Source organism: Daktulosphaira vitifoliae, unplaced genomic scaffold, assembly GCF_025091365.1.
Source record: "Daktulosphaira vitifoliae isolate Bord-2020 unplaced genomic scaffold, ASM2509136v1 Scaffold_3, whole genome shotgun sequence".
Lineage (NCBI taxonomy): Eukaryota > Metazoa > Arthropoda > Insecta > Hemiptera > Phylloxeridae > Daktulosphaira > Daktulosphaira vitifoliae.
This window is the reverse complement of record NW_026099574.1, coordinates 22768754-22783355: the sequence shown is the minus strand read 5'-3', so window position 1 is coordinate 22783355 and position 14602 is coordinate 22768754. Positions and strand designations below refer to the sequence as shown.

Below are 14602 nucleotides of genomic sequence, written 5' to 3'. Positions count from 1 at the left end.
GCCAAGTTGACACTATTATCATAAATTAGAGAATCTGTTATCAATAATAATTTGTTAGAATGATAACAATAAACATTTTGGCCGCACTCTTGAAAATTACATAAAATAATGTTTTAAGAACATATGTGCTATGTAGAATGAAGTAGCGATCTAATTATAAGTATACTTGTCTATGTAAGAAAGATGCTCTACATAGACATTTGTGTAGAGTAAACAACCTCAGTCACAGTTCTTCTGTGACTACTATGTCAGTGTTAATAATAAAATCTATCATTTTAAAAAATAACTTGAATTTATATAAAGTAAGAAATTGAGAAATCTTGGATGTTTTATGAGTTGCTTAGTGATAATTATAAATTATATTAGTCTTTACTTCATGGCAGAGAACTTAGGTTGTTATTTTAATTAGATAATTTTATTAAAATATTTATAATGACTAACAAAATACTTAATAGTCAAAAACTCTTTGTTTTAAGAAAAAGATTTAATAATTGCTATCTTAAATTTATTATTCCTAATTGTAGTAACTCACATTTAATATCAAATGGTGTAGTTCTAGTGGACAAAAATAATCAATCAATACATGATGAACTTAATTTTGAATATTTTTTTATTTAGGTAATGAATTTAAATTAAATCTCGATAACTTAATCAGTGATAACAAGAATGGAAGGAAGACTATTATGCATCATTCAATGGAACTTAAAGGAATAGATATGTTCAATTTTAAAATTTGTCTATGTATTTATTGAATGATTTGTATTAATATGTAACATAAGATAATATTTTGCTTTTTAATGCTTTACTTTAATTAAAATAATTATTCAAATTTTTTAAAAACAATTGATGTATTTTGATCTTTTTTTTTAAAGGCAATTGCTCAAAGTTTAATATATATTAATAATTTTATTATTACACTCACAATTGAAATTAAAATAAAAAAAGTACATCTGATTTAATAAAAATCAATATTTTAATGTAATCACATAACAGAGTTTACTAATTTTAGCAGTAAAATTAATTACTTTATTAATTCTAATACATTTTTTCAATGTATTTTGATTTTTAATAAGTACTTTAATCATGCCCTAATTTTTGTAACTTTTGAGTCCCTTACAATTTTAAAATATTACGCTCTTAAAATACTATTATTGAATAATAATAAGAAAAAAACTATTAACTAATGATAAAATTTCAATTCCTTTTTAAATTATACTGCTAAAGGACACCTATTATGAGTTGTTCTAGTACAAATGTCCTTCCTTAAATATAATACTGCCTAAAAACTTTTAAATAAAATTTTTTTTTATAATATTGTAAAACATTTTTCTGTTTTAGTATTTTCCAAAAAAGTATTAGTACTTTTAATCCTTCAACTTCTGTCATACAATTTCATGGGTTTTTTCTGTTTATTTACTCCTAAAATAAGATTTTTCATTTATAATTTGTAAGTTATGCATAGAATAATAAATAAATGAATTTTATTATTATTCTTTATTTCAGTGAATATATGATATCAATAACATTAGTTGTTAATGTAATAGTACTTATATTTCTACACATGAAACGCAAACATTTTCCTGCAAATCTTGTGTTATTAATCATTTTTGTAAGTAATTATTGATTTTAATTTTTTAAATTTTATTGTACATGAAATTTTACTTTATAGACAGTTGTTGAAGCCTGTAGTGTTGGTATTATTATAACATCATTTGATTTATTTTCACTATTGCAAACATTATTACTCACTTTATTTGTAATGACAGTAACTACGATATATATTATTAAGAGTAACTGTGTTTGTTTATCATTGACTGAATGTTGGTAAGTGTTAAATTTAAAAAGACAGTTAACATTTATAAAAATAGTTAATTTTAAAATAATTTATACATTTATATTTGTTTAAATAATAAAAATATAACAATAATAATTTGTTTGGCATAAAATGTTAAAAAATGACTTCATTTTTCTGATAAATGAACTACTATTTGCTTGTAGTAATTCGTAATATCTGGTATACTTAATTTTTATTTTTTAGTGTGTTAATGATTTCTACAATAATCACTGTGGGTATTTTAATTCAAATATTGCTTGGCAGTACAACATATGAGTTCATATTTTCAAGTATAGCTGCATATGTTATTTCAATTTTTTTAATATATGATATTCAGGTAAAAATTATCCTTAAAATTATATAGGTATTATATTTTTACATATTTATTCTTGGAATATTTTAGAGACTCACGTGGAAGTTACATTCAGATGACTTTATTTTTGGTACAATTTGTTTATATTTTGATATAATTAATTTTATACCCAATATATTACATAAGATTTATATGAATGTTAAACTTAGAAGCCTCGTATATTAATTTTAAAATAATAGTTACATATACTTTATTTATTTAATTTGATAATAACTAATTCAAAAATCTACAAATGATATACCTTTGATTATATATCAATTTTTATAATTTTAAATTGGTTAACCAAATATAATTTATTGATTTTAGTGATTTGCATATTGTTATACTAGAATGGTTATTGATTTTAACAATATAAACATTAATACCTTACTCAAAATTTTATTTATTTTTAATATAAAACTATGTACAAAATTATTACAATCAGTTGTAACTTAACAGTACAGCATTATAACAAATTTAAAGATCAACTATGTGTTTAATATTATTCATAAATTTTTATTACTACTTTTCTTTGCATCAAGGTATGCTTGAAGCTGACCTGTGCTTTCTAAATAATTCATTACTACTTTTTCTTGTGTCTCTGGAGTAGTAGGTGAATATCTTACATAATCCATACTAAATTCACCTTTACCTTGAGTTAATGAACGCAGTTCTCCAGCATAACCAAACATACTATTTAATGGTACTTCAGCATATATTGTCACCCAATCTGCTGTTCCTTCACTTCCACTTATAATACCACTACGTTTATTGAATTGGCCCATAACTGGACCTTGGAATTCTGTAGGGACAACAACTTCAACTTCCATTATAGGCTCTAATATTTGCCAAGCAGCTTCTTCATATGCTTGTTTGATTGCGCCCTGAGTAGCTAATATAAAAGCTAATTCACTAGAATCAACTATATGATGAGCCCCATCTAACAACCTCATACGCACACCAGATATTCTGTGTCCAGAATATAAACCCTTTTCAGCCATCATCTTAAAACCCTTAATAATTCCTGGAATAAATTGTTTTGGAACATTAGGGCCAGATGTTTCATCCACAAAATCCAAATTTGTATTTTCATTTGGAGGCAAAGGTTCTAAAATACCAATAACTCTAGCATATTGACCTTGTCCACCATGCTGTTTTTTATGAAAATAATCAAACTCAAAAGGAGATACTAATGTTTCTCTAAATGCAACTTTAGGTTTACCTAAATTGACTGGACAATTGTATTCCTTTTGCATTCTTTGAGCATAAATTTCTAAATGTAATTCACCCATACCTGAAACAATTGATTCTTTGTTATCGCTATCATATTGGAATCTAAAAGTAGGGTCTTCTTTTGTAAAGCGCGCAATTGCTTTACTGAAGTTATCTCTATCTTTAGTGTTAACTGGATTAATAGACATAGAGACAACTGGATCTGGAACAAAGATTGACTCCAAAGAAATATTTAACCTTCTATCTAAAATAAATGTGTCACCACTTGCGCAATCTACACCAAATAGTGCAAATATATCGCCTGCATATATTTCATCAACATCTTCCATTTGATCAGCGTGTAAACGAACTAATCTAGATAAACGAACTTTTTTTGAAGTTCTAAAATTGTAAATAGTATCTCCTTTGGATAATTTTCCTTGATAACATCGCATGTATGTTAATTGACCAAATCTACCAGCTTCTAATTTAAATGCTAAGGCAATAAATGGATGACTTCCATTTCTACTCGAATTTAGCAGAACTTTCTCAGTTTTTCCATTATCAGTTTCTTTAAGAGCATAATTTTCTACTTCGCCTGGATTTGGCAGGTATGACAAAACAGCATCTAATAGAGGTTGTACACCTTTATTTTTCAAAGCAGTTCCAAGAAGAACTGGGGTAAATTGTTTTTTTATACAAGTTCTCCTAATAGCTTCTTTTATTTCCTTTTCTGAAGGAGTTTTCTCTTCAAGAAACATCTCTCCTAGTATTTCATCAACATTTGAGACATGCTCAATTAATTCCATTCGCTTTTCTTCAACTTGATTTTTCATATCTTCTGGAATCTCACCATATTCAATAATATCACCAAAATCACCATTAAAGTAGATTGCTTTTCTATGAATTAAGTCCACTATACCTTTAACATTGCTTTCTTTTCCAATAGGTAATTGCAAAAAAGCAGCATTATGTCCTAATTTTGATCTCATGTTATCTAAAACTTTAAAAGGGTTAGCACCAAGTCTATCTAATTTATTTATAAAGGCTAAACATGGAACATTGTAACGTTTCATTTGTCGATTAACAGTTAATGTTTGACTTTGTACTCCACCAACAGCACACAAGACTAAAACAGCTCCATCTAAAACTCTCAGAGCTCTTTCTACTTCAACAGTGAAATCTACATGACCTGGTGTATCAATAATATTAATATTGTGATCTTTCCATATTGTATACGTTGCTGCTGACTGTATCGTGATGCCTCTTTGTCTTTCCAACTCCATAGAATCCATTGTTGCTCCAACATTATCTTTTCCTTTAACTTCGTGCATTTTTGATATTTTGCCTGTGTAGTATAAAATTCTCTCAGTTAAAGTAGTCTTACCAGAATCAATATGAGCTGAAATTCCAATATTTCGGATATATTCTAAAGGTTTTATATCATTTTTAGAAACACTGCACATGCATCTTAACCAAACATCAGCCTTTTTCAATAATACCTTTCTACCAAAAGTTAAACCAAAATACATTTTTACTTAATAACTATTAAATAATTATATATATATATAATTTTAAAATTTAATTAACTCAACATTTGAAAAAAAAAATATTTAAATGAATATTTATCATCATGAAGGCCGGTCAGGTATGTTTTTGATAAGATTATTGATAATACAATAATTTGAGGTTATATATATATAGCATTATTTTATATCATTTTATAACAAATTGTTCATCGATATTTTGAAATTAGTTTTTATATAAAAGACTATAAATGTTCCCTCACCCTTCTTCTAAATCTTACACAAATTTATTATATTAAATAAATATTAATTTACCTCAATTTAAAAATGTCGAGTTGCATTATATTTATAACATTCTTTTATTAATTTTTGAAACATTATTAAAACAATATTAGTTGAGTTAAAACTACTAAAATACATAAAATTAATGTTTATTTGATTTTGTAATTTTAATTTCAGCTTCCTTTCGCTTTTTTAAGAATTCTATAAAAATTATCAATTTGTAAATTAAGTATAATTTATTAAAAAGTACTTATTACTTGTAAAATGTTTAATTATTTAATTTTTTTTTTGTTTTATTGGCTGATTGTTTTGAGAAACTATCTAAAAGTGTGTAGTTCATAGGCGCAATTAAAACAAATTTTTTTGGGATACTAAATAAATTTTTCCTCCATCCTAATTTATTTTAGGTGGAAAAGTATGTTGTATTTAACATAATATTTCATTGGTATGTCAAGAGTTTAATACTGTTAATTACAAAATGGATCTAAATTTTTTATATTTATCGCTGTCCAAGGAAAAGGTTTTTTTTTTTGTTTTTAATAAATCAGAAAATATCTAGAAAGTAATTATTACTAAGAAATTTTTGAAAAATTAATAAGTACTATGTTATGAAAATTTATCATTCAATATACTAGTTAATAAATTTTAGCTATATTTTAACTATAGATAAAACTAGAATTTCAAATTTAAATTATTTTACTGTAAGAAACTGATAACAATAAAATATTATTAGCCTTATGTTTAATTTCTTCAGAATAAAAAGGTCCTATAATTAAATGCAAAAATAGGAATGTTTGTATTAAAATAATAAAATATATTATTTACCTAAACATTTTTATAATTATAAAAAGTTTATGTAATCAGAATCATTAGGAAAGTTTGGAATACTTAGTCTCCAAAGCTCTCTAAAAATTCAGAAAATTATATATATTAGGATATAAAAATATATTTTTAAATAAGGGAATTTTATAATCAGTCTCCAACATTTTTTTCAAACTCAAAATTAAAGATTTTACACGGGGTCGTCATTTGGGGACTGGCAAAGTGTCTGAACCTGACTTTTTAGTAGTCCGCGAAAATAAAGCACAGCACCATCATAATATTTGGGGTACCGGTAGTCTCTTCGTAAATATATTTTATTGATAATATTTTTTACCTTTTTTAAATTTATTTATTTAATTTTTGAATATATCCTATATATTTCTCAATATTTTAAGTAGTTCAATTTCCATTCAAGCTAAATTCTCGATATTTTTATGAATGCCTTTGCAATAACATTCATTAATTAAATAAGCTTATTAGATAAGCATGTTTCAATTTAAATGTATAATAATTGGTAAATTAAAAAAAAAAAATCATTTTTATGATAACTTTTATTTTGTAACTAATAGAGTAGGGTTTGATAAATGAACCACCTCATACATTGTTTGAAAAATGAAAATTTTAAATATAAATATATAATAATAGGGTTTGTTAACGATAGCGATATTTTGATTCGATATCGACATCTACGACTTTTTTCATTTTTCCCACGACATCGATTATTTTTTAATTATCTATTATTAACTCGGAAAAAAATTTTTATAAAAAAAACTTGGAATTTTAATCACTTTGTTATAAAATATATATTATTTGATATTAGACCAAAAACAATTTGTGATAATTTTGTACACATATTTTGTATTTAAATATATTATGAAATATAAAATTGAGATAAAACAAAAAATGATATTAATACAAAATTTTTTCATGTATATTATATAATTTAATTGACATAGAATATACAATTTGAATTAGCTTAAATTGCTAATATAATGTATGTTATTATGCTTAAAAAGGCACAATAATATACATTATATATTTTTTTAATATATAATAATTATTCAGTTTACAAATAAATTTGAAATAATTGTGTGATAAATGCTTTTGTATCCATTGAAACAGTGAAAACTATTACAATTTTTGTTAAATACCAGTTTGTTTAAACAGAATGTTGTCAAATCTTTCAGTCGAATTGCATTCGATGGTTCTTATATTTTCTTTTAAATTTCCAGTGTTTTGAGTAAATACTTACACAATTAAATTCTATTTAGCTGAGAAATGATTATCATAATTCTTAATTAATTTAAACGGTACGCTACTATTACGAAGTGAATCAAAGCATTCCATTAGTAAGTGACACATCGTAAAGATATTTTATTTTTGGCGATTCATTTCTTTAAGTCGAAGAAAGTTTTTTTGTAGGTTTAAACAATTTACAATTATTAATTAAATTTTCATTTGTTTATAGTGGCAAAAAATTATAAAAAATCTGTTGTTAAACGTTTAAACATTTTAGAAACAAGACATAAAAAGTACACTAATATCCCTGCTAACCGGGACACAACGGTGTCACTGGAAATGAGAATGCTGACTTTCTAGCCAGGAAAGTAGCAGAGAACACCTATGTTGGACCAGAACCAGTGGTAGGGCTCACTGAGCAATCGCTCAAAGCGTTACCCAAGAATTGGTGCAGAGAACAACACAGGAAAATCTGGAAGTACTTGGTAGTACCTAGACAATCTAAAATGTTTATCAAGACCCCTGGTTTATTGCTGGGTGATCTTAATAGCATGACTAGACATCAAATAAGCACCCTGACTGGTCTACTGACAGGACATGGTCACCTGCTTAAGCATCTTAACGCAATGGGGGTATCGGAATCACCATTGTGCAGGAAGTGTGGAGTAGAAGAGGAAGACTCATTTCACATCATGTGCGAATGTGAAGCCTTGTCCACACTAAGATCAAACTACTTGAATAAACCATTTCCTGAAAAAGAGGATATTAAAAACCTAAAACCCAGAGAGATACTTAATTTCGCCAGAAAGACAGGAATCTTTGGTCATCTTTAGAGGTGACTTTATGGTTGGTAATGTATTAACACTTTGGTGATAACACTTAGGTGGTTAAACCGAATCAAGACAATTCGGTATGAGGTGCGCACAATGGACCAACAGGTCTGAGTGCACGGGCATTATGTCCACCTCAATAATAACTAAAACTAAAACTAAATATCCCTGCTAAGATCATGAAAAAGAATCGCGTTAACCTTTCATTAGGTAGGTGAAAAAATGTTATGTTAATAGATATCATGGGTCTGATAGACTCATATAATTAAATCGATTTTATTCTTGTATGGTAAAACTTTATTTCTTCAAATGTGAATAACAATTACATAGACATACTTAGAAATATATTTTAACAATTACGAAACAAAAAAAGAAAATATTTAGGTCTGATAGACTCGACCTACCTAATGAAGGATTAAAAGTATTCATAAGAATTTGAACCGAGAAAATAATTTGGGAAATATAAATCTATCAAAAAACCCATAAGAAAATCTTGCACCAAATGAAATTAATGAAGTCGAAGAAGCTTTCTTAAGGCTATAAGAAAAAGAATGGCCGAGGAATCAAGACGTCAAGAGCAATTTTATTATTAGATTTCTTAAAATGAGTAAACAAAATTATTTATAAAATTAAAAAACACTGAATAGTTACTTCACAAGTAATAAAACTTTAGTGTATGAAATTCAAAACTATTTAATTCTCATTAAAATTTAAACAACCTATGATTATATTAAAGATATTTACCGTATTAATGTATCTTCTAACATAAATTTATGGGTTGAGGCTTAAAAAAGAAATTAAGTTAAATGGCTAAAGAAACAGAACATTATTTCAATACATAAGAATTATTTTATCAATATTTTGCTTCGAATAAATACAATAACCATTTTTATGTATAGAATTTAGTGATAATGTTTAAAAAAACTAAGGTCAGGAATCTTAAAATATTTTTTTGGCAATTAAAAATTAAATCAAACAATAATATATATTTTTGAAAGGTTATAACATAGCTGTGTTTATTTTAAAGCAATCGTAAAGTGCGTCTCAATTCCGCCTCGTTAAAAACTATACCAGGTTAAAATAAACTCTCTTGTTAATTACTACAGTATTATTATTCAATATATATTTATAATTTTTAATTTTTTTTATTAAATTAAATTTATTAAAATTTATTAAATTTGAGCATAATCACAATTTATCAAAAAATATTACATAGCATTATATTAAATTAAGTATTTTACTAATTTTAAATACATTTTATTTTTTAAAACTATATTCTTATGAGATAATGACCAATTCATATGTTTTATTATGCATCACTTATCACCTAATAAAATTAACACCTAATTTTCAACTAAAATTTGATTAAAACTCGCTACTATCTGTGATATCTAAACTTTTTTCTAACTTTCAATATCCGTAAAAATCAGCAAATAGATGTTGATACTGAGTTACAAGTTCAAGTTCTAAGTATACAAAAAATAAAATATTATCTATACGATACTTTAATGATACTCCTCAAGGCAAACAAATAGTGTATTACTATACTCTCAAGTCGTATACAGAGTAATTTTTTTATCATAACCTGCTCAATTGCTGTCACAGTCATGGATTGTTTATTATCAATTATGACTATAGATCGATATACTTTCTATATTGTCAGTTAGTGTATTTATGAACTCACAACAATATGCCTCACTACCATTGATAATAACAATGCTGTGTACCTGCTAATATCGATGTCATAAAAAACTAATCAGCTACCTGTTTTTGTAATTCCTTGTGTATTATACATGTATATTAACTTAAAAATTTGAAACTTTAAATGTTTATATCTAATAAACAAATAAAGCTATACTAAAAATTCAAATGCCATTTACTATTAAATTAAAAACTCAAACATTTTATTAAATTCAAAATATGTGTTCTCTGTTTTTTAAACAAAGTGGACACCCTTACCAGGCATAAGGGTTGAACTTAAAAAGTATTACATAGTTAATAATTCAAGAATAATGTGTAACTAAAGATAACCAAAAAAAAAAAGTTGAAATTATTATTCTGTAAGTAATTAGGTGGGTTATGATAAAAAAATCATCCTTTATACCAAGTTTTGCAAATTACATAGATCTTACTCTAGATGGTGAAGATGAAACTCATGATGGATCTTATATTAATACTAAAAAGTCGCTGGAAAATATTCAAATGAATTTGACTCCTAGTTACTCCTAGTAAGTTTATGATGGTCAATATGAATCCTTTTCTGTAACTGATTAAAAGAAAGACATGGAGAATCGGACTGTTATAACACAAGTTCCATGATAGAAAATCTAAATGCTACCCCTGATATATAGATTTCTATAAAGATGACATAGAAATTTCGCAAACAAAACTTTCGTAATAATTATTTAATATTTTTTTTTAATGCTTAAGTTTTTATGATTTTTATCTATATATTTTCAAACAAGTGTAATAAACTTCTTTTGTTTTATTAATTTCTGTATTTTTAACAAAAGTATTTCTCTAATTTTTAAAGAAACTATATACTTGGACAGGATACTTTCCGCACTATCCTAAAAAAACTTGTTATAATATTTAACCAACCTATACTATTACTAATTAATCATTAACATACAATAAAGATAGTCTTAAATAATAAGTATAATATATAAATTAGTTTTTGAGAAATTAAAGCAGGTATTAAATTTCATAATTTTAAATATTTGTAGATTTTGACTTTTTTATAAATAAACCAAAAAATTGATTTTTTTTGTATAAATACCTAAGACGTATATCTTTCATATAGTACAGGTTTTATAAAAATTTAACTCTATAACTGCCCATAAAGGTGATTAAAAGTAGCAACTTTTGCAACATAACTTTTAATAATGTTCGGAAAATACTGTGACCTTTAAACATATATTAAATTTAATCTTATATTACACATTATGTGTAAACAATTTTTTTTTGTCCTGATGACTTATCTTTAATGTGAAAATAGCTTCCATAGTTAAAAACATCTTTATGTTAAAATTTTGTTTTAAAATACCTTTTAAGGGATTGCTATAGTAATAATGCCTTCAATTTTTAGTCAAGTTCCATGAATCTAAATTACATTGAATGTACATTTAAACTTATTTTCAACGAAACGTCAAATGATTATAAATAGTATCTAATTAATGATATTACCTTCAAAAATTAGAAAAAGATTTTCCCTTTATCAAATAAAAATTTCTTAACCAAATAAATTTCTCCATATAGACAATTAAATTCATTCATTTATAATGTTTTTAAAGTATATATTGTCGAATTAGATTTGATAAAGTCCCCACACTCATCCATCTAAACATTCTCATCTTTGCTACATTCATTCTCTGCTCTACTTTCTTGTCAACCGCCCAACACTCTGAAACATACATCATAGCTGGTCTCACTAGAGTCTTATAGAATTTACCTTACAGCCTCATTGGAATTCTTTTATAATTTATAATTTAAATCACCAAAATTTATGTAGCCGCCCCACAGCAAAATCTTAAATACAACCATGATTATTTTGCTCATACACACGGATTTCTAATTAAAACATTATTAAGCGATCTCCTGTGACAGGGCTTATTTTAACGGATAGTAGAACCCAAATTGATAGTTGAAAACATAATTTGGGTAGTTGAAAATTCAAAATTGGGTAGTAGATTTTTTTCACCTGTAAAAAATTAGGTAAATTCTAATAATAAAATATTGAAGCCATAAATTTATATAAATAAAAATTGAAAGTTATCAAATTAAAAACGTATTTTAACTTAAAAGTTTAAGCACATAATTTAATTTTTAACAAATCGTAATGTATTTTTATTTTATATTAGAAAAAAGACTGGCAACGGTATGATCGCATTGGGAACATATAAGTTTTCTATAGACCTATACGACGTAAGACGACTTCGTGTGGCCGATGCACATTGTGGCATTGCGTAGTAGCCGATATAGTAGCGTTATGTACGATATCGGTAATGTCGTAGTGCCGTCGTTAAAACCCATTTAAAAATAAATAAGACGCACAGTATCGCAAGACACAGTCGTATTGAAACCAAACACTAATTTTATCTGTTTATTTTATCTAATTCGTTATCAACATTTCTTTATATTGTAGTTTAAGAAATACTGCACTATAGAATATGCGCATGTTGACTACTGCATGATTTTGCTCAGGACATATAGGTCTATAGGCTAGCACTACAGTAAATAAATTCACGTGAATAACTGTATTATATACTTATATTAATAAATGTGAAAAATAATACAAAAAAAGACAGTACTTATCTTATAGTGAAAAGTGAAAAAGTGTAAAAATGAAACGGGCTTCATCTCTTCAAAAAGATGTAAAAAAATCTTGCAAAACAACTTCTTTGTATAGTTGGCTGAATCTAAATAAAGCAAGTTGTTCGATCCAGTCAAATTTAGCCACACAAAACTCAGCATCTCCTGAGGAATCTCAACTGGTTATCGGAACCAATTAAAGAAAAAGAAATAATCGAAGAAATTTCGGAAAATGAAAACTCAAATGAAACCCTCACACAAGAAATTCCAATTTCTAAACCTGAAGCAAATAAACAAAACTCCAATGTTTAGGCATTTGAGCATTATCACCGAGATGGTAAGCACTACGTAAAATGTAAATACTGCAACATGTTTCCAAACTTAGTAAAGCTTCATGGAACAATGACTCGATTGCTTGCGATAGTAACAGATGGTACTAGATTTAGAAACGATACGATAGAAAAACATATTTCTCAGAAATATCATTCGGAGTCTGTGAAAACTTTTAGATTATCTACTTTAAAAGTACCAGAAAAAGCAAAAGAATGTACTATGGATAACATACTCACACAAATGAACGAAGACCTAGCAAATAAAATTGGCGGATTAATGATACATACATATACTGACGCAAAAACAATTACTCTCAGTGCTTACTCATTTCCATCAAGAGTTGTTACTTCCATAGCTGCTCAATTGTTTCAAGATAAAAATGTGAGTGTTCTGTGTGTTCCTCTAGACGTAAATTTTCAATATTTGACCCCAACCGCACATAAAGAATTTATTCAGTGTATTACTAAAAGTGATCATAGTGTGCAAAATATACTGAGCTCTAACATTTTATCGCTTTCTTTGGAATGTGATGGCAGTGTGGACCGCATGCAAATAGACAAGATATGTGTTTTTGCAAAAGTCATAAAAAAATCTGGTGAATCAGTTCAATATTTCCTTGGGATAAGTGAACCAACTTGTCAAAGTGCTGCGGTAATACTTGGTGCAATAGAGAACGCCATCGATACTACTGTTGGAGAAGGAATGTCTAGACAACTTTTTGAATTTGCCACCTCTTTGGTAACAGATTGAGCAGCAGTGAACACTGGTTGTAGAGCAGGGTTGTGGGAGCTCTTTAAGAAAAAGTACAAGATTAACTCAAATCTTCCTTTCATTACCATATGGTGTGCAGCACACAGATCGGATTTGGCTTTCAAATCGATTAGTAATTGTATTGTAGAGTTGAAATATATTTTTTCAGAGTAAGTTGGTTTAAGCTTCATTCTACACTCTTCCAACTTAAGAACCAAGCATCACCAACAGATGGCCGAAAAAAATAAATGATCTCTCTCGCGGTTGCCTCGTTTATTTGAAGTGCGGTGGTCCGAATTTTCGTTTGATTTAATCAATTCAGTTTTGGTTTCTTGGAATGCTTTAGTATTGTTCTCGAAAGATTGTTCTGACAAAGAGGCAAGAGGATACAGACTTTTTTTAATCAATTATAACAATCTACAAATCCTGACATTTATTGCAGACGTATTGATGGTTTTCAGCAGATATTAGAAAAAACTGCAATCTGATACAATTACAATTTTAGACATGGACAAAGAGACAGTGAACGTTATATCCAGGCTTAAAATATTAAAAATGGAAACGTTACTTGGTGGATGGGTGACAACCTTAAAAGAACAGTTAGAAATTCAAAGTGAAAATGAGGTTTTACTAAAAGGAGAAGTCTTAACAAGAAATCGAAAACATCGTTCAAAGGAACATCACAAGTTTGTTTCTCAGAATCGAGACTACTCTGCAATCTGCAATGAACTTGTGGATTCTCTTGTAAATTTATTGCAGGAAAAATTCGATATTGATGCGGATACTGTTAAAATTTTGAAATCATTCACTGAGCTAGTGCCGTCCGTTGATATGAAAGCACTTCATAAATTGATAGGAAGCAACTTAGATCTTGCTGAACTTTCAAAGGAATATTCGGAGCTTCTCACTCATCAAAATATTGAGCAGTTAAAAAAAAATCAGCTTGAAAGAAACTCTTCAGGCTTTAGTGATGACAAATTTTTTTCCCAATGTTTCTGTTATAATGGGCAGAATTGTTGCAGCAAAACCTCATTCCGCTGATGTTGAAAGAGTGATTAGTGTGAACAATTTGTTGAAAACCAGCAATAGAAGCAGTCTAAGTATTGAAAGC

At 27.0% G+C, this 14602-nt stretch overlaps 3 protein-coding genes across 4 annotated transcripts; 2 read left to right on the top strand and 1 right to left on the bottom strand.

The window, feature by feature from the left end:
* The first annotated feature begins 55 nt into the window (after window positions 1-55).
* LOC126900383 (protein lifeguard 4-like) lies at window positions 56-2513 on the top strand. 2 transcript variants are annotated; one of them, XM_050676055.1, is made up of 7 exons: window positions 56-302; window positions 619-741; window positions 1339-1447; window positions 1504-1609; window positions 1670-1824; window positions 2039-2171; window positions 2238-2513. In XM_050676055.1, the coding sequence occupies exons 2-7, from the start codon at window positions 684-686 to the stop codon at window positions 2370-2372; spliced, it is 696 nt and encodes a 231-aa protein (XP_050532012.1). In that variant the 5' UTR covers window positions 56-302; window positions 619-683; the 3' UTR covers window positions 2373-2513. The 2 variants fall into 2 exon arrangements, with proteins under 2 accessions (XP_050532012.1, XP_050532011.1); XM_050676054.1 differs by having other exon boundaries at window positions 56-392.
* Window positions 2514-2569: 56 nt separating this feature from the next.
* On the bottom strand, window positions 2570-5013 carry LOC126900381 (elongation factor G, mitochondrial). The gene has a single exon (XM_050676049.1). The coding sequence runs from the start codon at window positions 4928-4930 to the stop codon at window positions 2693-2695; it is 2238 nt and encodes a 745-aa protein (XP_050532006.1). The 5' UTR covers window positions 4931-5013; the 3' UTR covers window positions 2570-2692.
* Window positions 5014-10213: 5200 nt separating this feature from the next.
* On the top strand, window positions 10214-14593 carry LOC126901196 (uncharacterized). Its single transcript, XM_050677526.1, has 2 exons — window positions 10214-10325; window positions 11958-14593. The coding sequence occupies exon 2, from the start codon at window positions 12778-12780 to the stop codon at window positions 13489-13491; it is 714 nt and encodes a 237-aa protein (XP_050533483.1). The 5' UTR covers window positions 10214-10325; window positions 11958-12777; the 3' UTR covers window positions 13492-14593.
* Window positions 14594-14602: the final 9 nt, after the last annotated feature.